The 26,088-nt window shown below is 38.2% G+C and overlaps 1 protein-coding gene across 1 annotated transcript in view; it reads left to right on the plus strand.

Annotated features, from left to right (window-relative positions):
- Hydin (HYDIN axonemal central pair apparatus protein) overlaps positions 1-26,088 on the plus strand; it is a 411,964-nt gene that overhangs the window by 182,260 nt on the left and 203,616 nt on the right. Inside the window, exons 17-18 of the mRNA XM_023565963.2 lie at positions 4,341-4,505; positions 5,834-5,986. Coding sequence (XP_023421731.2) covers positions 4,341-4,505; positions 5,834-5,986 — 318 coding nt within the window. The remainder of the gene's footprint in view (positions 1-4,340; positions 4,506-5,833; positions 5,987-26,088) is intronic.

The following is a 26,088-nucleotide window of genomic DNA, read 5'->3' on the forward strand; positions in this document are numbered from 1 at the left end:
ATGAATTCTCTACCTACTCCTATGTCTCCAAGGTTTCTACCCAATTTGTCTTCCAATAGATTTAGCGTTTCTGTTTTAATATTCAGATCTTTGACCCATTTAGATTTTAATTTAGTAAATGGGCATCTGAGATGAATACGCAATTCTCAGATGAAGAAATGCAAATGGCAAATAAATACATGAAAAAATGCTCATCATCATTGGTCATTAGAGAAATGCAAATTAAAACCACACTGAGATACCATCTCACTCCTGAAAGAATGGCCAGGATCAAGAAAACCAACAACAACAAATGCTGGAGAGGCGGTGGGGAAAAAGGAACTCTCCTGCACTGTTGGTGGGAGTGTAGACTGGTACAGCCTTTGTGGAGATCTGTCTGGAGGTTTCTCAAAAAGTTGGGATTGGAAATCCCATTTATTCCAGCTATTCCACTTCTAGGCATATTCCCAGAAGAACTGAAAGCATCATACCACAGGGATATATGTGCACCTATGTTTATAGCAGCACAATTTGTAATCGCCAGATCTTGGAAACAACCCAAGTGTCCATCAACTGAGGAATGGATAAAAAAGTTGTGGTATTTCTATACAATGGAGTATTATTCAGCTATAAAGAAGGATCGCATTGAGATATTTATCAATAAATGGGCGCAGCTTGAGACCATACTCATAAGTGAAATAAATCAATCTCGCATGTATGAATACCGAATAGTTTCCCTAATGTAAGTAATGATTCAAATATATAAAAATATGTGATAATCATGATTCCCCATTATGTGGCCTTGAAGCCTTATAAAATTTTCACTTATTAATTAGAAAGGCTTTACTCTGGGCTTTTTGATATGGAAATATTTGAAGCTATAGTATATGAAGTTTTATCCAAATATTTTAAGGAAAAAGACAGACACTATGGTAACTACTATTCTTTTAAAAAAATTATTTAGCTATTTCTTATGTTTATTTTAATTAAGGGAAAAACTTAAAAAATTAGGATATATAGTAGTAACTCTTTTTGATCTCCTATTAACTTGTTTTGAAGTCCTGTAATACTCCCAAGATCTTGTTTTGACTGATTAGACTCTGTTCCATTCTGTGCGATAGTAGCAAGTTTGAAGGTATAGGCAACTAATTTGAAGGCAATAAGATTCACAAAGATGCCCATTCTGGTTTGACTATTGTCTCCTTTGGAAGTCCTGTAATGTTCACAATGCCTAAGTTTTATTGGTCTTGTTCTCCACTGTTTTGTCCGGCTTTATAATATCTAATGAGATGGACAATTCCTTTTAAGGAAACAAGAGACAATGTTGATAACCATTGTTGATGACCTTGTACTCTGTTCTACATCATGTGCTATGTCTATCCTTGGTTTGGACTTACAGCTTTGTTTTGCCATATTTGACTTTATTCTCTCCCCCCCAAGAGAGTAATGAGAACTGAGGAGTAATAAAATCCAAAATGTATAAATTTTCTTATAAAAAAGAGAGGGAGGGGAAAAAAAAAAGAGCTCTAACGGATATAACAACAAGTGTGTTTAGGGATGTTAAATAGCTGACTATATTAATGTTTTTGGATCATTGAACACAGCTGTTTGCAGTCTCTCCGTTTGAATGTCTACTTTGTATTCTTTGATACTGTGATTGGAGCAACTATTTCCAAGATGATATTATGTAATCTATTAACAGGTGATTTCTTACTGTTATGTTTTTTTTTGTAGTTATGTATTATGTGTAACCTTACACTGCTTTGTTTTGTTTTGTGTTTTTCTCTTTTTCCTCTTAAATAAAAAAAAAAAAAAAAAAAGATCCGCCATGGACTCAGAATAACACCTTTTTCAAAATGATAGGCTTATTGGAAAGCTCGCTTCCTTCAGGCAAGCAGCACAAGCAAGGAGATGCAGCCAGATAAGCCCTGTGCACCTGTAGGCCACCATTAGAGACCCGTGCTTCTGTAGGGCAGCCAGAGCCCAGTGGAAGAATCAAACAAAGACACCCTTGCATGCCTGCCACTATTGGGGAAGTCCCAGTGTAGACACACAGGCTGAGAGAAGAAGCAGCTACACCACCACACACCCCTGGCCATTGGGGAAGCCCAAATATAGCTGCACAGGTCTGGAAAAGCCTGCCCCATGCCCTGCTACCTCCCTGGGAACCTGGGGTCAGAGACACCCAGATGTCAATCCCATTCCCCTACACCACTGAGGGGCAGCCAACAGGGGAAGTGCCTGGGACACCACAACTGGCTTTTTGGAAGGAACCCAGGAGAATGTCAAAATGAAGGAGCAAAAGGCAATCTCAGACCTCCAGCCCACACAGAAGAAGTCCGAGAAATACAGTCACGGAAGAAAATGGAAATCACACCCTGAAATCTCTGAGAGGACAGCAACTGAAGTAAAGAAACAGCTTCATGAGACTGTAAAAGTCATCAGATCAGAAATAATGTCTCAGGTAAAAGAAGAAATCACAACCACAATTGCTGAGCATATCTAAAGAAGACATAAATAAAAAAAGAGGAGAATAGGAAAATCATGGAAACCTTGAATGTACAATATAGAAAGGAATTACAACGCATGAAACAGATTCAAAGATATCCAGGAAATTAAAAACTCCATCAAAAGCTGGCAAAACCATTGGAAAGAATAAAGACAGACTTTCAGACCTTGAAGACAGTGGCATCTAGCAATTATGAAAGGAAAATCTCTTTAAAATAACAAGGAATTAGGAATAATTCAATGGCTGCAAGATGACAAAAAGAAAAATTATTTTAGAATGATAGGTGTCAGCAAAGAAGCAGAGGTTAACACAAATAAAATAAGACTATTTACAGAAGTAATAGCAAAAAAATTTCCCAAAGATGGGGAAAGGACCTGGCATACAGTTAAATGAGGCATATAGAACTCCAATTAGCCATAATCAAAATAAATCTACACCCAGACTACAATAATCAAGATCCCAGAAATTCAGCACAAGAATAGAATATTAAACGCTGTAAGAGAAAAGAAGCAGATCACCTATAATGGAAAACCCATCAGAATCACGGCAGACTTGTCAACACAAACCATCAAGTCAAGAAGAGTTTGGAGTGAAGTGTTTCAAATCCTGAAAGAAAGCAACTTTCAACACAGGTTAATGTATCCTGCAAAATCCTTTCAAAAATTGATCGAAAAAATGAGATACTTCCATGATAAAGAACAACTGAAGGAATTCATAACCACCAAACCAACCCTATAAAAAAAAACTGAAGGATATTCTCAAGAGAGATCAAGATGACCATGGTTTCAGGAACAGCATCAGAGGAGGACCACCAAATAAGACAGGCAGCTGAATGAAGGGGAAAAATGGAGGGCCAACAACAGGAGGATAGCAGGGCAAAGATGAACCAATGCATGCCGCTTGTAACCATCAGTGTAGGTGGTCTCAAATCACCAATAAAAATAAACATAAGGAAGTGGATCAAGAAACAAGATCCATTAATATACTGTATACAAGAAATGCATTTAACTCGAAAGGAAATTCATAGACTGAAAATCGAAAGGAGAGAAAACAACTGTTCCACATGACAGGAGACCAGAAAAAAGCGAGGGTAACTTGCCCATCAGCCACAGAATAGATAAGAAAGATACAATATTATCACACAATGCAAAGCTCCTCAGCTTTAAAGTAGGATAATCTTGAGGCTCTTGTAGGTAAATGGATGCAACTGGAGATCATGTTTATGGGAGAAACAGTTTGAACTCATATGCGTGAACACTGAGTTATCTGCCTGGCATAAAAACTGAAGGAGTTAGTGAGATCCAAAAAACACAATAGATATTAATGAAAATGATATGAGAGGAAACACGTAGGAGGGGAAGGTGGGAATCACTGTTCATTTCTTATTGTCTTGTCTTCAACTCTTGTACTGTTTTCATAATTTTGTTAGGTTTGATTTTGTTCTGTCATGTTTTGTTAGATTTTCTGTGTCTGATGGAATGGGCAGCTATTTTTGAAGATAACAGGATGTATTATGGTAACCATTGTTGGTTTCCTATCATCTTATTCTGAAGTCCTATGATGCTTCTGTTCTTCCATTTTGATTGGTTTTATTCTGTTGTGTTGTATTTGATTTCATTATGTGTGATAGTATGGTTAACTATTTCAAAGAAAACAAGAGACATTATAGTAGCCATCGTTGATTTCCTGTTGTCTTGCCTTGAAGTCCTGTGTTGCTTGCAGTGTTCTGTTCTGATTTGCTTTGTTTTGTTTTGTTTTGTTTTGTTTTGTTTTATTTAAAAAAGGTATAAAAACAATCCCACACACCGCTCACTTACCTCTCTGGCTTCTCTCTCTCTCTCTCCCTCCCCAGGTGTGTGAGGACCCACTGGCTGTGCTGCTTTCTATCCCCTCGCCCTCCGGGGTCATCCCCCCCAACAGCACTGTGCACATACCACTGGCCCTGGAGAGCCAGGTCACCGGAGAGCACAGGGCCACAATTTACATCTCTGTCTTCGGAAGCCAGGACCCTCCTTTGGTGAGAGCCAGTTTTCAGAGCCACAGTTGAATTTGCTGTGCTCCTTATCAAGTCTTTTGAGCTTCTTCCTTTAAGACACATACCAAATCTGCATACCTTCCAGTTGTCTGTAGTTACAGAGTTTTACATTTTTACTCTGCAACCGTAAAATAAAATGTGGTATTACTTAGGGACTGTATTTGTGGAAACATCAGAAAGTATCCACATTTTATAGCAGTTGATCTTAAGCCTCACTTGTATATTCGAAGCACATGCACATGCGCACGCGCACACACACACACATTCACACCTGTAGGACCTCTCTCTGGGACCCGCACATCTGTGTCTTATCCAGCTTCTCAGTTGATTCCAGTGCAAAGCTGGGTTTGGATAGCACTAAATTTATCACATGCAGCCGATGAGATCAGTTTCATTTACTCCTCCCTCATCATTGGCCTTAGTAATCATAGCCCAGATAAACCTATCCAAGCTGTTCAGAGAAATAGTTTCTCTGCAGGTTAGTAAGAGAAATACATGAAAATCTCTCTGCTGCTCAAGCTGAATTGAAGGATAAATCTGAATCTTTAAGGAAGTTGTCCAACAGGCTGTATGTCTCTAGATGTTTGGTTTACTGGAGAAATGGGTGCTATCAACTCACATTTGTTTGAAATGATTCTGATTTCCTTAGAGAATATAATAAACTATGGCTTCATTTTTATCTCTTCCATATAAGATGCCATAGATCCTGACTTACAAAGCAGCATCATAAAGCAAAACCCCCAAACATGCCACCAGTCCAGAGCCTCTGTTGGGCTTACTTGACACCCTCTCCCCTGCATGGAAGCTACTCATGAGAGGGTAACCAGGGCTTTATGGAAAAGGGCCACCTTCACAGACAGTAAAGCACAAAGTGGATTTCAGTTGCCAACCTGCACAGCTTTATGCAGCAGCCCTGCATTGTCACACCACTGCTAAAGTGGCAAAACTGAGACTCAAATCTAGCTACGTCTAACTCAGAAGCACCGTCCCATAAGTGCTCTTGAGGCTAAGCATTACATGGGACACAGGGACCCACTTTGATTTTTCTTCAGTGCACATCTCTGGGCCAACCCAAGGAAGCTGACCACTCTAGGGGAGGAATTCGGGGTTTCAGTCACAAGTCTGACCCCGCGTGGCCACCACTGTGTCTCTCCAACCATGAAGCACAGTAGGAGGGGATGTCAGTTCCCAGGCGCACCCTTTGATGCCCCAGATTTCTATTAAAGGGATGGCTAGCACTTCTGTTTTTATTGATTTTAAAGACCAGCTCTTTTCAGTGGGTCCTCTGCTTTCTCTTGCACAAAACACAGGTCTGTCACTTAAAGATCACTGGACAAGGCCCAGTTATCTTCGTGCATCCCACTCAGATTGACTTTGGCAGCATCTATGTCCTACAGGATTCTTCCAGGATTCTCAACCTGTCTAACCAGTGCTGCATTCCTGCATTTTTTCGGGCACGCATGGTGAGTAAGTTATAGACCATCCTCTCATGATGAAAGCAAGATTTGCAGAATGAAACTGTTAAACCACATCAACCCCATTCTCAGCTCCTCTTTATTATAATCTTTTGTTGGGTAAAGAAATAAAATATGCATGTATTTTGATTTAAAAAACCATATTTCATATAATCACATGATAGGAAGATGTATCAAAGAAGACCAGACTCTGGAAAAACTCTTTTTACATCTATCTCTAACTGGAAGCACCTCCTCTAAATTGACTCTTTTGGGCTACAAATTTTGCTTTTGCAAATTTTGCTAAGTATCTTCAGTCTATTTCTTGTTATTGTAGTTTTGATACAAGGTCTCACTATGTAGTTCAAACTATCCTTGAACTCACTTTGTAGTCCAAGCTGGCCTGGAACTCATCATGATCCTCCTGCTTCGGCCTCCCAAGTTCTGAGATTACAGGTGTGAACCACCACACTTGGCCCAGTATCTTTAGTCTTAGAAGTAGTTCTTTAAATTTAAATTTTAGATTCCCCTAGTCCTATTCCCAAATTATCACATTTGAATTCATGGGAGCTAAGATTTAGTTTTAGCATTTTTCAAATATTTCTGAAGATACTGTCAGAAAGGATAGGATTATGGTTCTTGCTGACTTGTGATAACTCAGGAGTCGCTGGTCCCAATTAGCAACCATTTGTTGTTGTCATCAGTTATCTGACTATCTCTTTTCCTTATCATTTATACAAGAAGCCATTCTTGAGACAGTCGCTGCTCTTTTCAACAGAAATTTCTGACACAGCCCCTGTCTGGCTCCATCCAGCATCTTCGGCTCTTGAGTAAAGAGTATTGTTTAATAGTGCTTAGAGAAAAGGCTCGTAGAGAAGACACTTCCACTACATTTCACCCAGTTAGCCCGCGGAGGCATTCAGTAGAAATCATGAGGCACTGCTTAGGAGCTGGTACTTCTTGGACTGGTGCAGAGTTAACGGCAGAAGAGGAAAAGCATTAGTACCTTCCAGACCCATTGGGGTGCGCACCAGAGAGACTATGCATGGGTACCCCCAGGCATCATACAGACATATACGGCACCCTTGCTGTCATTGTCAAGTATCTCAGGATTCCACTTATTAGTAACATTTGGTGCATTGCAAAAACCAAAAAGCATCTCTCTCCCCCCACCCCGTGTGTCTCTCTCCCCCCCACCACCCTGGTATATATATATTGAATGACCCGGTTGGCTTATTAAAATGAGACCTTTTGTTTTCCACAACAATTTCACAATTCCATCTTTTATTTCCTTAATGTTTCCTCGAATCAGCAAGCTCCAGTTCCAAACAGCCAAATGTGATATAAATGATCTACTGTAGGATGTGTTTTTCCCTCCATCTGCTCTTGGAAAACCAGCACTTATTGAATTATAGCATGAAAGTAGTTTCAACTATAGTTCATGGAGGTGAAAATTAAACTCCTTTCAAATTTCAGCTGGGATTTTGGTTGTATGTCCTAGAAAATATGTATAAAACATTGTAGAAATTGCTAACTCAGAAGCAAACTGGAGTGGAAAGAAACTGAAATATCATTTATCAAATTTCAACTCAATGTGCAGTATCGCATCTTCCAATTCGTTCTTACAGAAGTTATCAAGCATTAGGAAAGAGGTTCAAGTGACAGCTGCCTGCTCCCTACTAAGCCTACTGTGACTGCAGGTGCTGTGCCTTTTTCCTTTTCTTTTTTTTTATTTTAAAGAGAATAAAACCAAGCAAAATAAAACTTAATAAAGCCACCTTCACAGTGACATTGGGGAACTCTAAAAGCAAAGACATTTTGAATTTCTCAGAAATAAATGTTATATCCTCCTTAAAAATGTATTTAAACTGAAATCTATTCTTATAGTGTAAGTTAAGAAACAACGAGCAAAGCATGGTGCATTCCTGTAATCCCAGCACTCGGGAGGCTGAGGCAGGAGGATCGTTGCGAGTTCAAGACCAGCCTGGGCTACAAAGTGAGTTCAAGGCCAGCCTGAACTGCATAGCAAGACCCTGTCTCAAAAAGACAAAAAAGAAAAAAGAAAAAAAGAATAATAAAGAGAAAAGAAATAAGATTATGTAACATACCTAGATATATTGAGAGATATTTATATATATATATATTTCATTAAAGCCTACCTTATTCAGAGTACAAAAGAAACTTCCTGGGACGGAAGTTTCTCCCTTGCTTTGGAGTACCTGGAATAGCAGCCTGCCCTAAGGTTCCCAGCAAGCTGACTTATTTGGAACAACAGGGTAACTCCTCTCTGGGTTGGAGAGATAAAAACTATCTGAACACAGTAGCACAGCATGCGAAGGCTCTGTGGATAAAGTGTGGGCGCTGCTTATAGGAGGCTCCACCCAGAAGAGAGGTTTGATTTCCCTGGGTCCGGTGAGCAGCAGAAATGAGGGTGAGAACACAGCAGGGTCACGGAGCCCTGAGGACCTCAGTGCCAAGCTGAAGGGCAGATGCCTTCTCTTCACGGGACTTTCTGGCTGGGTAGAACAAATGAACTTGTCTGGGGGCATCTGGAATCTTTTTCCTTTTACCCTTGCCTCTAGATTAGCCGTGGCTATAGTTAGCATGAAGCCTCGTGTTCAGATGTCAGTGACACTTTGAGAATTGACTGGCACTGAGATATCTTTGCAGTGGCAGAGAAAGGCCATTGTGTTTATTTAGAATAGTTAGAATTCCTGGACTGTGGACACAGGAACTCTGATGTGCCATTCAAACACAGTTCTTCTAAAGCATGTATTTTTCCTGTTCATTTACGATAGTCATGCACAGGGACATGATGGCAAGAAGAGCGCTGGGCTCTCACAGTGCCTCCCCCACAGCCCCTGGGTAGTTCCCACACTCCAGTAGGAACCCCTTTGTGTATCTATTTGTTTATATATCTGTCCTTTACATGACAGTAGTTTCTGCCCTGAATACCCAGCATCAAGCTTGACAATTATAATGATGACATTATGACATTAAATTATGCTGACGTTTATTCAGTTCTATTAGCCACTTGTACTGCGTTAGTGAAATTCCATGAGAAAAATACTGTTACAGTGCCTGGGGGTAGAATTAGGTTAAGCAATTTGCCATAACCAGTAATGCAGACCTGATTCTGGTTCCAGGGCTCTGCCCCCAAGCCATGATCCTTCCCTCACACTCTACTGCCTGGCTTCCCCTGGTCAGTAGCTACGGAGATGGATTTGGAAATAGCAAAAGGGTTTTTTATCTTCATAAAAGACCCTTAAAGAAAGACATACCTAGAAGAGCAGAGTCGGCCAAAAGAGCAGGAGAATAAGCTAAGGAGCCCCTGAAACAGGGCAAAGGCCTAGGATGCGGTACATTTTATTCAGAGATGTGCTAAGATGTTCGTCTGCAAGTCATCTCCACGATGTCCTTTTTATTTTTCTTTTCTTTCTTTCTTTTTTTTTTTTTTTTTTTTTGGCTTTTTCCTTTTTATCGGTACCAGGGATCGAACTCATGACTGCCTGCTTGCAAGGGAGGCACTTATGCCACTGAGCTAAATCCCCAGCCCCTATGATGTCCTTTTTCAACCAACCATGATTCCGTTGATTATGTATCTGAAATAAAGACATATAGGCTACCACTTTCTTCCTTACAGTGCATAATGTATAACAAGCATTAATGTCTGTTAAAATTCTTCACACTGGTAGCTCTTTAACAGGATATAAAATTTCCAAGTGATCCTCTTATTTGAACAATAATAAATAGATAAAACCAAAGTCAGACTGGCTAGCAGGCATTTCAGACCCAGTGAGATTTTTGGTGCTAGACTCCACCTGTTTTAGGAAAGAATGAAAATCGTGGCCATTCTCTCTCTCTCTCTCTCTCTCTCTCTCTCTCTCTCTCTCTCTCTCTCTCTCTCTCTCTGTTCTCTTTTGAGACAGGGTCTCACTGTGCAGTTCAGGCTGGCCCTGGGTTCACTTTGTAGCCCAGGCTGGTCTCGAACTCACAGCGATCCTCCTGCCTGAGCCTCCCGAGTGCTGGGATTACAGGTGTGCGCCACCACACCCGGCTATTGTCAGTGTCTTTTTAAATTGTTCTGCAGGAAACTGTGACTCTGCCCTACACTCCATCATCTTTGCACACCTGACCTTACACTACAGGCCTAGAATTTGGACTTCCAGGGAACTTCCTGTCGGAGGGGATTCATGCTAGAGAGAGCTCTGAGGGACAAGAAATAATTCCCCAAGGCCTTTTCCCAGATGATCCCATTAAGACACTGCACCCCAATATCTGTGTATAAAGGGAATTCAGAACGGTTGTTTCTCAGCCTTTGATGGGTAGATCAGCTCTGCCCTCAAACTTAACTGTTATGTCTGTGGAAGGAAACAGTTCAAGGAAATTATAAGGAAAAGATATTAAAGGAAAATGGAAAGAAATAGACATGAATCAGAGACTGATCTCAGTTGTTATACCTCTTTATTTTTTTGTTGTTGTTCCTGATGGATTTTGAAAATAGTAGCTTTCTTTATTTTCCAGTTGACAACTGGGTTACTATAAGCAGTACTGTGGTGAACACACTGTTTGTCTCTCTGTGTGTAATGCCAAGAGTCTGGAGTGTAGAGAGTGGGCGATACCTTGATGGTACTTTTGGGTCTTCAGACAAGAGAAAGTTATGTTTTCAACTTCATTAGCTATTTGCCACACTACTCCAAAAGTGATTATATCAAGGTCCCCTTCCAGGAATGTTCATTCTATTTCTCCAGTGGCTAAAACCTAGGATGGCAGACCTTTAAGTTCTTGGCAGTCCGTGTAACATGAAATTATGTCTTGCTATAGCTTTAATTTGTATTTCCCTTACTATTGAGGTTCATAACTTTTTATTGGGATATTTCCTCCAATTTTCTGTTTTCTATGATTATCAATTTGGAGACAGATATTCTTTATGTGCCATGGATACTAATCATTTTTTATAATGAGGCTTTGGCTTTTTTAAAGATGTTTTTAATTTGATTGTCAACTTCGTAAACCTTTTCCTTTCTTGGGCCTGCTTTCTATATAAGTCTTGAGATATCTATACCTTTTCTATTTCAATGGTTTATAGAGTTTAGCCTCTTGTTTCTCACACGTCTTTAATAAGCAAAGTTTATCTTTCACATATAATACAAGTAATATCTATTTTTTCCACAAAGAAACTCAGTTCTACCAACAGTGACTAAATAACATTTCCTTTTTGTGCTGGCTTTTAATACCTCCTCTGTAACACCCCAGATCTAAGGCTGTGCCTGGCATATTTCTGAGCTTTCTGTTTGCTCCACATTTACCCACCTGAGTGTCACTACTCTCAATCTTAAATGCTCAGCTTAATGGTGACAGTATCAGCTGACACATTATGTACCAGGCATTATTCTAAATCCTTTTCTGTGTTGTTTTACGTAATCCTCAATAACTATATTAGATGGATTTTATTTTTCTCTCTTTTTTACTGATGAATAAGATGAGATACAGAGAGGATGATAAGTAGCCTAAATTTACATAGCTACAAAACAAACACTGAAGCTGTACTGTGAATATCTGTTAAGATTCCTTTTAGGTCCCATAATAAAGTCTTGTAATTTTCTTCACTCCATTGTCATCTCTCCCAAGTTCTTTTTTGTGAACAGCACCCTTTGGCTTAGTCTTCTACTTAAATATTAATAATGCATTAGGGCACTATGGATCCTTTGTATAGTCTTTCAATCTTGTCACACATTTCTTAATAAGTTCTAATTGTTTATAAAATCCTGGCTGCAAGTGTCTTTTCTAGTCTTTATACCTTGCTGCTTTTTCTTGATTCATGTTTGGTAGGCTCTTTAATGCAAGAGTTATAGAAGTTAAAGCAGAAGTCTCTGTTTTATTCCATACTTTAGCCAAAAAGTTTCAAAGGTTTCACTTTAAATATATCTTTTACAGGTTTTAGCAGATACTTATGTCATATTAAGAAAATTCTCATTCATTCCTATTCTTTTATAAAAATTTTTTATTTTAAAGAAGATAAAACCAAGGAAAATAAAACAATAAAATCAATCAAAACAAACCAGTTAAGTGACACAGGACTTTAAGACAATACAAAATCAACAATAGCTACCATAATACCTCTGCTTGTCTTCAAAATAGCTGCAGATACCAGACAGAGTAAAAACCTAACAGATCAGAACAAAACAGAACCAATAATAACAAAAAAGATGAATGAAATAAAGGACTTCAAAACAAGATAATAGTAAATCCAAAATGGCTATCATAATATATCCTGCCATCTTGGGCTGGGGATTTAGCTCAGCAGCATATGCGCCTGCCTTGCAAGTGTGTGGTGCATTTCACCTGAATAGCTACCATCGCAGCCTGTGTTTCTCCAGATCAGCTAGTAGCTTACCAGAAAGTGGGAGTGGGGTTTGGTCTTGTTTCCCAGACTGCACACCAGAAGAGGCTGGGGTCTGGCTGTCCTTGGCCACTGGTGGCCTGCACATGGCACTGGCTCACAGGGAGGGCTTGCTTCTTGGTGAATGCTTGTTCTCTCCCCTCCGTAGTCTGCAAATGGCGCTGACTCTCATTCCTATTCTGTTATATGAATATATGCTAAAATATACTACATTTCATATATCCGTTCAGGTGATTATCTAAGTTTTCTTTTAATCTATTAGTACAGTAAATTAAATTCATACATTTCCCAATTCTGAACCACCTGAATTTCTGGGATGAATTCAACAAGATATAATATGTGATTATTCAAGTTTATTGCTGATATGATCACTATCATATCGTTTAGGGCTTGGTATTTAGTGTTTTATAATTTTTTGATATTATACTTTTTTATTTTGATATCGAGTATTATATTCTTAAAATGAGAGTTCGCATTACCTTTTTTGCTAATCTTTAGGAAACATTTTTATGTAATATATGTAAGTTAGAATCTATTCCTTGATGATAAAATCATTTAATCACAGGATCATAATATGTTTATTGATGGTGAGAGAAATTAATAAGAGAATTTAATTACTGATTCATTTTCCATAATAATTAGTCAGATTTAAATTTTTCTAAAATTTTTAAATTTTATCTGAGTTTGCAAATGTGTAGATATAAAATTATCTCAAGTATAATCTTATGTTCAAAAATGCTGAAAGACAAAAATAAAAAAGTTAAATACACATTACTAAGTGTAAGAAGCCAATCTGAAAAGATACACATGGCATGATTTCTACTATGCAGTCAGCAAAAAGATCAGCAGTTTCTAGGGGCATGAGGGAGAGAGGACTGAATTGCATAGAACACAGAGGATTTTTAAGACAGTGAGATTAATCTGCACAGCACTGGTTCCATTAATACATGTAATTTTACCTTTATCAAAACCCGTAGAACTGTACAAGACAAAGACTGAACCCTAATGTTAAATGTAGACTTTGGTGATAAGGATGTAGCCATTGGGTAGGTTCACTGATTGTAGCGAGTGCATCACTGTGGTGTGGGGCAGAATGAGCGTGTGTGGGAGCAGAGGATTATATCAGAAGACTGGGTGTTATGGTCTGAGAACTGGTGGTCAACTTAACGCCAGCTGGATTACATCAGCATGCATTGAGAGTAGATGCTCCACCTGAGGAGGGTTGCCAGAATAAATAGGTGGAGAAGAAGGGAGGTGTTGAGACAGGGATTGAGGCGTTAAGGAGGCATTGTGGTTCTCCTACGAGTTGATGTCTGAGCTGTTGTTCTCCTGGAGAAGAGTTGGTCCTCACATCGAGCATCGCTTCCTGGCTCCAGAGGGGAAGACATGTGCTGCTTGGTCTCCAGGATGAACTCGTCACACTGCTTCCTGGCACGTACCCGATTGTGCTTGTCCTTGGAGGAGCTGGGGGCCTCTGTGTCACTGAGGACAGCTGTGGTGCCTTTCAGGACAGCCCTGGTCTTGGTTGTGAGCGTGACTTCTGGGCTCCAGTGTAGAACCCTCATCCCACTAGCACAGCTCCTTCATCCTGCTGGCATAGACTTTCTGGCTTCCACCGCTGACCCTTGGGTCTTTCCGGCACGGATCTGTAAAAGAGATTGGCGTGAGTCCTTCTTGTGGGCTCTGGACCTCCAGTTGGACTCGTGGGAGACATTGTCCTGAGCTCTGGGTTTTGATCTGGACTCATGTGGGACATTGCCATGGGGTTTAGGCTCTTGACTAAATAATCTATGTCTTTGGTGTTGCGGATAGATTTCCTGCATTTTCTTGTGTTAACTTCCGGTGACCATTCTAAAAATATTATGAGCTTCATGTTCTAATCCTAGTTGTTCTCTGTGTACAACCCCTGACTACAACACTGGGTTTTCTCTTACATTTGCCCGTGGATGTATAACTACTGTAAAAAAGAAATTGACTGTTTGAAAGTTCAGGTACCAATGTCTGGTTTTTATCTTATTTTTTCATCTTTCTTTACAATTATTTCACTCTTTTTTCAGGCACCATCATTTGAACAAACATATATTTTCAATTTTAGCTAAGTAGTACAGTCAAAGTTTATCAATATTTTCCGTATGCAACACACATATTGCATAATGTAGCATCACACATTTTATTTGTGATATTATCTTTATAATTATTGTAAAATCTGTTATGATTTTTCTCTTCAATATGAGTTAAATATTAATATATATTTTAATTCTTAACATTTTTTCTTGTGTAGCTTTTACTGAATAACTTTCAATCATGTGGCAGTTGGAGCACATAGTTTTTAAGACGTATGTCCTGAATTTGGTTTGGGGGAAATATTGAATATGGATGGTTTTTATAAATATTCTTCATGACTTTAAAAAATATAAATTCTGTAATTACTAAATACAATATAATATCCATCTGTATATTCATTTTAAATCAAGCTATTGACTGCAGTCTTCAAATCATCTACAGCAATACTAATCTTTGGCTGATGGATTCTGATAGAATTTTATCAAAATCTCTCATTTTTCCATTTGTTTTATGTTTATTTTTGTTCCATGCCTCTCACAGTCATTTTTATGAGAGCATATATATTCAAGACTTTTATTAGTATATCAGTATATTATTTCTTTTTATAAAATATTGTTCTATTTTTTTGGAAACAGGTTCTCATTTATATTGTTAAACTGGCATTGAACTCACTGTGTAGCCCAGGCTGGCCTCAAACTCACAGCAATCCTCCTGCCTCAGTCTCGCAAGCGCTGGGATGATAGGCCTGGGCCACCACACTCAGCAATAAATTGTTTCTTTTAATCAATCTTTGTGCTTTCTGATAGTAACATTGCTACATCAGCTTTCTTTTAGTTGCTGTCTGCTTGGTGTATCTTTCCATCCTTTTTCTTTTCAAAATTTTGGACTTTTAAAAGCTAATAATAGAATACCCTTTAATTGGCAAGTACATTAGTTTCTTTTTTGCTGTGGCAGTAACAATTCTAGAGGTCAGGAGGCCATAAGGCTGCATGTCCTTTGGACACCTGGGACAGAGATCAGCTTCCTTAGCTTGCCCAGCTTCTGGGGCTACATCTCTCATGGCCCTGTCACTGCATTCAAACCCAGCAGCATCTTCTCTGCCCTCTGGCCTCCACTTTGACCCTTACATCTTTTTTTCTCGGACTCTGGTCTTCCTGCCTCCCTTTTAGTAAGATGTTTGTGGTTACTTTGGTCCCAGACCAATAGTCCAGGGAAATCTCTTCACCTCAAGATCCTTAATCACACCTCCCTTTTGACACAGAAGGTAATGTATTTACAGGTATCAGGGATTAAAACAGGTTTCTTAGAGAGTCATTATTCAATCTAATATATCAAAACTAAATTTCATTACAACCACTATGGAAATCAATATGGTGATTCTTCAAAAAAATGAAAATATAAATTCCATTCAACCCAGATGTCCCCCTTCTAGGTATCTTCCCCACTAGTTGAAGACATCATATTACAATGACACATGCAGACCCATGGTTGTAGCACCACACCTGATAGTAGCTAAATCTTGGAAGCAGCTTAGATAACCATCAAAAGGTGAATGGATAAAGAAAATGTGGTATTTACACACGGTGGAGTACTACGTTGCCATAAAAGACCACAAACCTGGGTCATGGATAGGAAAATGGATGCACCTTTGAGACTCAGATCTTAAGTGAAATACTTCAGCTTAAATATCACATAGTTTCCGTTATATAAGAAGCCCAAAATATAAACAAAAGGTAAACTAAAAGACATAATAGGAGACAGAGAGATAGACACGTTGCAAATGGGAAGGGTACTAAGAGACAGAGGGAAATGGGAGGGACGGGAAGGCAAGGGGGCATAAAAAGAATTAAGATGTGTTACAAACCCATACCGCCTTCCCATGACGCATGTAATCATGGTGCAAACATGGACAAGAAACATAAAATAATGTAACTGAAACAATAGTCTTTCAGAACATGTTGTGATTATGACATACTGGACTTATTTTGCATTTTTTCTGCTGTGCCATTTCTTTTGTATTTTAAAAAGCAAAACAGAAAAAAGTTTAGAAATGATACAGAATTTCAAAAAACAGTAAGAGGTCAACACTAGTTAATATACTGCATATTGTTATCTTAGAAGTAGCTGTTCAGGTTACAAAATTGAGGCATAAAGAATGATCAAACCATCAGTCACGGCACAAACTGTTCCTTTTGATGGACTAACAGAGATTAGTGGTATAGTTATCTATCTTGCACACATATACACACCTACAGTTACATGTGTATTCCTGCATACGTACAATCTTTTCCTTTCTCCCTTTTCTGCTTTCCTCTATCCCAGGCAGGAGGCATCTCAATCCCCAACTTAAAATTATACTACAAAGCTACAATGATAAAATCATTGTTCTGTCCTTTTGAGCACTTTCTTTCCCTTTCATTATTACAATATCTATTGTATATTTTGGATCTCATTACTCTTTCGGTTTTTATCATTATTATTTATTTTTTACACTAGGGAGACAGTATCATATTTACAAATGTGAGTCTGATTTATTTCACTTGTGAGTATGGTCTCAAGTTGCCTTCATTTACCTATAAAAGCCTAAAGGTTATCATTTTTATAGCTGAGTAATATTCCATTGCATAAAATACCATATCTTTTTTATCTGTTCTATAGTTGTTGGGCATTTTGGTTGTTTCTAAGATTTAGCTATTACAAATTGTGCTGCTATAAACATAAGTGCACATATATCGCTCTGGCATGACATTTTCAATTTTTCTGGGAAAATACCAAGAAGGGGAGTAGCTGGATTGAATGGGACTTCCAATTCTAGTTTTTTGAGGAATCTCCACGCTAGTTTCTACCAGTCTACACTCCCACCAATAGCAGAGAAGGGCTCCTTTTTCTCCACAGCCCACCAACATCTGTTATCAGTTGATTTCTTGATGGCAGCCATTCTTTCTGGAGAGGGGTGGAATCTCAATGCCATTTTAATTTGCATTTCTTGAATGACAGTGCTAGTGCACATTTCTTCATGTATTTATTTACAATTTGTATTTCTTCTTCTGAGAAGTGTGTGTTTATCTCAGATGCCAATTTTTGGATTGGGTCTTTGAATTTGAGGAGCCTGATTTTTTCAATTCTTTATATCTTCTGGATATAAATCCTTTGTCTGAAGGATAACTGACTAAAATTCTTTCCCATTCTGTAGATTTTCTTTTCACTCTGTTAGTGATTTCTCCTGAAGTGCAAAAACTTTTTAATAAGATGAGATCCCACTTGTTGATTCTGTGAAGTACTTGCCATTTGGTTTGCATTTTGTTCATGAACTCTTTGCCTACTCCTATGTCTTGAAGATTTCTATCAATCTTGTCTTCCAGTAGATTTAGTGTTTCTGTTTTAATAATTAGATCTTTGATCCATTTTGACTTTAGTGCATGGTGATAGGCATGGGTCTAGTTTCAGTCTTCAGCATGTGGAAAGCCAATTTTTCCAGCACCACTTATTAAAGAGGCTATCTTTCATCCAGTGAACATGTTTATCCCCTTTATTAAATATAAGGTGGCTAAATGTCTCTGTAGTTGTGTCTGCATCTTCTAATCTATTGCATTGATCCTCAGATCTGACTTTTTGCCAGTACCCTGCTGATTTTATCACTGTAGCTTTGTAGTATAATTTTAAGTCGGGGATTGAGATGCCTCCTGCCTTGCTTTTGTTGTCCAGGACTGCCTTTGCTATGCTAGGTGTCTGTTTGCTGTCTTATTTCTTATACCGTACTGTTTCTGTTTTTCATTTTTCTTCTTTTCTGTTTATGTTGAATTAAGAAGTTTTATCTAACCAACCACTATCATTTTATATACCATTTTCCTGTTCCTGTTTGGAAGCTATAGATTTTAGTCAGATTAACTTTTAATATAAAGTAGCCCCTTTAGCATCATTAACTAATAGTGTATCTTTTTATCTAACAATAATGAAAGAATTTAGTACCTTGGTCTTCCTGAAGATTAATCAAAAAACACCCTGTAATGCATTTAGTCTGTCTTAGCCTTTCTCATCCTACCATTTGTCAAACATCATGTAGAATTTGAATCTTTTCTTTATCAAAAAGAGCTGCTGATTTTTGTCAGTAATCAGTTGCACTCATTAGCAAACAAGATTGCTTGCTGATTTCTTTTCCTTTTATTTCTTGTATCTCTGTACTTTCTTCTCTGTCTTTGTTGTTGTTGTTTTGAGGTGGATCTCTTTCGCCCAGATTGATGTCCAACTCATGGGCTCAGATGAATCTGCTGTGTATGAGGCTGGGACTTCAGGGCCACGCTACCATCCCAGCTAGGTTTACAGTTCTTCCTACTAAATTTTATCCTTCTAAATTCCTGGATAGTGTTCTCACAGTTCATGAAGTGCCACTCTTGCATGATGGTTTTGCTCAGTGTAGATTCTGTTTGACAGGTTCTCTTGCTCTTTCCATTATTTAAAGACTAATCTCTGGCATCAATTATTGCTGATAAAAACACTGTTAGTTTGATTACTGTTTCTTCATGGATAATTTTTATTTTCTCACTACTTTTGAAACAATGTTTTTATCCTTGATTTTCTTCATTTCTCTTTAATGTATCAAAGGATTAAGCCTTAAATTCTGGAAAGTATTTTATATGTTATTTCTTCAAACGTTTTGTCTCCGCCATATTTTCCTACTTTGAGAGGGAAGATGCCCACTTACATATGAATGTGAGTACTAGTTTTTTCCTTCTTTCTATTTTTCCTGTCTTGCATGTCTAGTCTTATTTTATTTCTTACACAAATTTTTTACCTCTTTATCTCTATTTTGCATTCTCACTGGTCATACTCCAATTTACAAATTCTGTGTTAGATTTCGGCAGTGCTAAGATTTATCCTATCTATTTACATTTTCAGTTCAGTTTTTGTGACTGTGTTTTTCATTTCCAGTATTTATAATGAGCTTTTTGTGGCACTTTATTCTTGATTCAAATCTCACTGTCAGGGCTGGAGATTTAGCTCAGTGGCATAAGCACCTGCCTTGCAAGCAGGTGGTTGTGAGTTCGATCCCTGGTACTGATAAAAAGGAAAAAAAAAAAAAACCGCGCTGTCCTTGCTTCACATCCTTTGTTTTATGTATATTGTCCTATTTTGTCCCACTTTGAGAATCTCAGGTGCACTTTCTAACAAATTTCAGCTTGGGCTATTGTTTTCTCACGAATTTATTACCTGATGGTTTGCAGATGCCCTTTTGTGCATTTAGGATTTTTAAATGATCGATCAATGTGGCACAGAGTATGTTTTCCTCTCATTCTCAGTGTTCACACCTTTTTCAGCATATTTACATTTGCCTTCCTGGCCCAGAGTCAAGTCTTTCGCCTCTTTTCCCTCAGGAATATTGGAAAAGTCAGATTCAGCCATCGGCCAGCCGGTGGTTTGGCCTGGTTTTGTCTGCATCACAGTCTGTGCTTTCCTGCCGCCACTGGCACAGATGTGTGTGCCAACTCGAGCATCAAGAACACTGCGTCTTTGTTCAGTTTTCTTTCCCACTCAGGAAGCTGCCTCGTTTGGGGATGCAGGCCTTCATCCTTGATTCGGCAGGATCTTTGCGGTCCCCATTTACTTCCTCAAGCTGCCTCTACTCACTGAAGAACCCAGTAGGCCAGTGACTTCCGGCTCCTCTTATCATTTCTGTCCCACTTGTGATCCAGATGATGTTTGTCTTGTTTTTTAATACAATTACAGCTAGTTATGTATTTTTTTCAATATTTTGTCTCATTTTTTGTGTCAAAGGTGTCATAAAACTCAAATTCAGTGATACGTCGTCAATCTTTTAACTTTTTGTAGACTTTTTGTATTAACATGAGTTCTTACAAAGGAATAGTGAAATGTGTTTTCAGTTGTCATAAGAGAACAGTGTTTGTTTATCTTTGCATAAAAATATGTTAAATGTATATGTTAAAATATGAAAACATATGTTAAGGAATCTCATAGAAAAAAGGAAGTAGGAAGAGAATAAAACTCTGTATCATGATGGGCATCTTTTCTCTTGTCACATAAAATTCAAGGCCATTGAAAATGGATTGAGCTTGCCCTGAGCTTGTCATCCCAAATGACCCATTTGGTGATAAGAGGATGTCAGTGACGATAACATCAAGAGACTTCCAGAAACAAAGGTTTGTGCTTGACAGAGAACCGTGAGCCTGTCACTCACACGCCACCAAGATCTGTTTCACTTTGGCAAAACTACATGTGTAACCCAGAGAATGGATTCCAGCCAGCCGAGTTGATTAGAAACACATGGAGAGAAGGAGAGCTATTGATCAGATGTGAGTTAACATGATGGCTCAGCACCTTCCCTGAATTTAAAATGACAGCACACTGGTCGAACATGATTAGTTTGAGTGTAAGCTAAAGACAAAATGAAAGGAAGAACTTTGGTTTGCTCGTCACTAAAAAACAGTACAGAAAAGTACCTCAACTTCTTGCATACTTTGCAGGCTCATTCATCTTTATTTCTGTCTGTCCCAGCTCTTAGTTAGTTTTAGAAATCTGGTTTTCTAGTTAATTATTATTCAAGTATACACTTGGTGCCCATCATCACAGAAACAGTTAAAGTAAAACTCGCTTCTTATAGGTTATGTTTTTAACCCTCAAATCCTACTTTTCCTCCTCTATGAAAACCTGTAACTTCTTTCATGTCATTCCAGCTCTTGTTGCTTTCAAGAGATGGTTATCACTGTCACGCCAGCTGAAGCATTTGCTCCACCTGTTTTGCGCACTGACAGTAGACCGCCGTAATTCAACATGAAGCCAGGGCAAAATGGAATGTAGCTTTATACAGTGAGCGAAAACAAGAAGTATAGGAAGAAGTATGGTGTGGAGGTTTACTAACGGTATAAAACCCTGCACAAACATCTACTAAGGCTTTATAATGTTCATCAGAGGGAAATCAAATTCCCCCCCATTTCCTCTTCTCTGGCACAGGTAAAAGAACAAAACCTGGAGACACATACATGACATGGTAGAACTTTCCATAGGATAGCACTTGGAGTATTTTTTATTAAAATTTTAGTTGCAATGATAATGTTATATACAATATTGTTTCATTCTTAAGGGGAAAAGTATCTCTCTGGGATGTTAGGACATTAAATTGAGATGCATCTTGGGGAGAAAGGAAACGTCTGAGGAAAACATGGTCAAGTGCCAGGCACAGATGCATTACATACAATACTCGCTCGACAAAGAGTCCAGAATGGAACTGCTGAGGTGGGAGCTGCACCCCAATGAACCTGGGTGTAAGCTCAGATCTGGAATCCAGTCCCAATTCTATATATACTGACTCTGGACATGTTTAACTTTATGAACCTTCAGCTCCCTCTCTTTAAACAGAACTAATAATGGCATCTAGAAAATTAAACATGATACTGTGTAGAAAGTTCCCCTTTGAAAAAAATAAGCACTCAATAATTGGTAGATTTGACTATGAAAGCTGACAAACAAAAAGAAACAGGTGAAGTCATTTGTGGAGAGACAACTTCCTAGCACTCTATCTGAGATCTTTTATTTTCTTTCTTAGAGAAGAAAGGAAAGGAAAAGACACTGAGAGAATATATAAGATTTTGAACTAATTCATCCCTGTAGCATGGAGCTCTATGAAACAGAAATCCTATTATTGCTTTTTCTCACTCCTCACTTGTTACTCTAAATTTTTGACAGAGAAGCCATTCTTGCAGGATATAAAAATTCTGTTTATGAATACATGTGTCCTTTCATATAAAAATATACATTTGTTAATAGATACATTACTATTTATAAATTTTACATCCCTGGTTTTCTGATTATCTTCTTGAGGCGTACTTCGGTATTTTTGTAGAGATGCCCCATGGCAGTCTGTAAATTATGCCTGTATGGTCAGGAGATTTCTCATTTCCTTTAATTTACCTACCCATTGGGCCTGTATTTAATCTGATGCCTTTCACTGGATCTTGAGCAGGAAAGGACTTTCAGAAAGAACATTATATTCTTTGTTCCAGAGTGCTAACCTACTAATCTAAAAAAAAAGATTATTGATACATAGTGCTGGAGAGCAATGTGGATCATGTAGACCATCTTCCCTGGCACAACCAGAGTCAGCTGGCAGTATAATTCCTACAGACATTTTCCCCCACAGATAGGGGAGTCGAGAGGTAGATCAACTCTTTGACCAACAAGGACTCTCACCATGTCAGTGATCAGACCTTTTCTATTCAGTCCATCATTCCAAGCTATTTTCCGCTACAAATAAGGAAAAAGGCTGAACAATATCAGAAAATCATGAGTCTGAAGAAAACAGGGCACAAGGTATTGTGTGATGACCCAAAAGTAAAAGAGAGCTGAGACATACATAGCCAGCAAGGGTAATTGTCAAATCAAGTGAAATCATTTCAATCTCTGCCTGTTCAAAAGAGATCCAGGATTGCTAGTTCCTTCACAACTTTCCCAGAAGCAAATGTGTACATCAAAGAAAGGAACTATTATTGTAAACCTCAAAGTACCTCTACAGTTTGTATGTACAAGGTCCAGCAGTTAATTTTGAAATAACTATGTATACAAGACAATAGTAGAAAATTAAAATATGCTTAATATGTTCAAGGAAATAGGAGACATGATTTAAAAATTCAATAGATCTGAATACAGAAGGAACAAATGGGAATTGTAGATCTCAAAAAGACAACTGAAATTAAGTCTTAATGGAATACTATAACTGTATTATACAGAGACTAATAGAGAACTGTGGAAGTCAAAATGTAAATCAGAAGAAACTACCCAAAATGAAACGTGAAAGACATAACAAGATGAAAACTACAGGAGAGATGGCAAAGAAAGCAAGCATAGAGCTTATCCTTATTAGGATGACCAGACAAAAAAGAAAGAATGGAAAAAAGATCATGGCTGAGATATTTAGCCACATATTCAGAAAGCAGGCAATATAAATATCAAAAAAGTAAGCACCGTCAGCAGGGCTTGGGCCTGCCTGTACTAACTTTCTGGTTTCATGTCATGTTCGGCCAGCTCTGAGGAATTGGGCTTGCATGCCTGTGCCCTGAACTCTGGAGACTGGGCAGCCTGGGGTGAGTGTCCCCGCACCATCCCGAGCCCAAGGAGGGAGTTAAGATCACTGCTCTCACCAGCCAGGGAACTTTGTGGCTTCCTGCCACACTGGACCAGCTCAGCAGTGCTTGGCTCTGCCTGCCCCACACCCAGTGACCCTCTCTCAATCCGGGAAACTGGGCGGCCAGAGTCCCAGAAGCTCAGAGCATAGAAGAGGATTTCCAGTAGGCCTAGGGGAAGGCTTGGAACAGAAATATAGGAAAATGACAAAACAAAAGACCAAAATGCAATCTCAAGCCTCCAGCCCATCCCAAGAAACCTTAGGAGCTATGTGCATAGAAGAAAATATATGCCACATACCTGAAATAATAGCAACCAAAATAAAGAAGCAACTACAGGAAGCTTTAAAGGAATTCAAACTAGAAATAATCTCCCAAGTAAAAGAAAAAATGATAAAGAAATTAAAGAGATGCTGAACATATCTAAAGAAGACACAATTAAAAAATTGGAGGAACTAAACAAAAAGATAGAATTCCAGGATGAGCAATATAAGAAACAAACAGAATACATGAAGCAGATGCAAAGAGATATACAGGAAATCAAAAATTCCATTGACAGTTGTAAAAACTGCCTCAATGAAAGTGAAGACAGAATTTCAGACCTCGAAGACAAGATTGAAGCTAGTGAACAGGAAAGGACCGATCTTTTAAAAATAACAAGGAATCAGGAAATAACAATTCAATAGCTGTAAGCTGATGTGAAGTAAAACAACATAAGATTGATAGGGATAAATGAAAAAGGAGACAACATAAAGATGTCAAGAGGACATTTAGAGAAGTAATAGCTGAAAATTTCCCAAACATGAGAATGGAAACTGACATCAAGATCAGTGAAGCATATAGAACTCCAAATAACTATAACCAAAATATAACTACACCCAGACATATAATAATCACCATCCCAGAAATCCAACATAACAACAGAATATTAAAAGCTGTCAGAGAGACAAGACAGACCACCTATAAAAAAAAAACCTATCAGAATCACAGCAGACATCTCAGCACAAACAATAAAGAAGAGCATGGAGTGAAGTGTTTCGGATCCTAACGGAAAATGATTTCCAACCTAGACTGATGTACCCTGAAAAACTGTCCTTCGAAATGGATCAAAAATAAGATACTTCTATGACAAAGAACAGCAAAAGAACTTTATGATCACCACGCCAACCCTGCAAAGAATACTGAATGACAGTTTAGATACAATTAGGAAAAAACACTAAGCAAAGCAGACAATTAAGCAGAACGTAAAGATAAAGATGCAACAGCAGAAAGATAACATATAACAGTTATAACCATTAATGTAAATGGTCTCAATGCACCAATTGAAAAAGAAACAGATTGGCAGAATGGATCAAGAAACAACATCCAACCATATGCTGTTTTCAAGAAACCCATCTAACCCAAAAGGAAACTCACAGACTGAAAGTCAAAGGATGGAAAACAATACTTCATGCAACAGGAACCCAAAAAAAAGCAGGGGTAGCTATTCTGTTTGCAGACAATGTGAACTTCAAACCAAGAATGATCCAAAGAGATAAAGAAGGTCACTACATACGTGTTAGGGGAAAATTTAAAGAGGAAGAGATAACAATCTTAAATATATATGCATCAAATTCCAGAGCACCCAGTTATATAAAGCAAGTGTTAATAGAAATGAAAAACCAAATTAGCAATAACACAATTCTAACAGGAGACCTGAACACACCATTGACACCAAAGGACAGATCAACAAGACAGAAAATCAGCAAAGAAATAACAGAAACTGAATCACAGCTGTGAACAAATATATGTCGATAGACATATACAGAGTGTTCCACCCAACGACATCAGAATACACATTCTTCTCAGCAGTACATGGGACATTCTTTAAAACAGACCATATTACTAGCCCACTGAACATATTTAAATAAGTGCAAAAAAGTTGAAATTATCACATGCATGTTGTCAGATCATAGCACCATGAAACTAGAAATTAATGATAAGACATACTGCAAAATTCCCACAAACACATAGAAACTGAATAACACACTCTTGAATAATCGGTGGGTCACAGGAGAAATTAAAGAAGAAATTAAACAATACCAACAAACAAATGGAAATACAAATACAACTTACCAGAATCTGTGGGATACAATGAAAGCTGTCCTCAAAGGAAAATTTATTGCACTGAGTTCCCATGTCAGGAAAACAGAACGAATACAAATAAATAACCTGATGCTATACCTCAAACATCTAGAAAAAGAAGAGCAAGTCACGGGGCTGGGGATTTAGCTCAGCGACATAAGCGCCTGCCTTGCAAGCAGGCAGTCGTGAGTTGGATCCCCGGTACCGATAAAAAAGAAAAAGACCAAAAAAAAAAAAAAAAAAAAAAAAAAGAAGAACAAGTCAAGCCCAAAGCCAAAAGAAGGGAGGAAATTATAAAAATCAGAGCAGAAATTAATGCAATAGAGACTAAGAAAACAATCCAAAGAATCAATAAATCAAAGAGTTGGTTCTTTGAAAGAAAAAATAAA

Source organism: Cavia porcellus, unplaced genomic scaffold, assembly GCF_034190915.1.
Source record: "Cavia porcellus strain 051 isolate PalLab524CR breed Dunkin Hartley unplaced genomic scaffold, mCavPor4.1 scaffold_4, whole genome shotgun sequence".
NCBI lineage: Eukaryota > Metazoa > Chordata > Mammalia > Rodentia > Caviidae > Cavia > Cavia porcellus.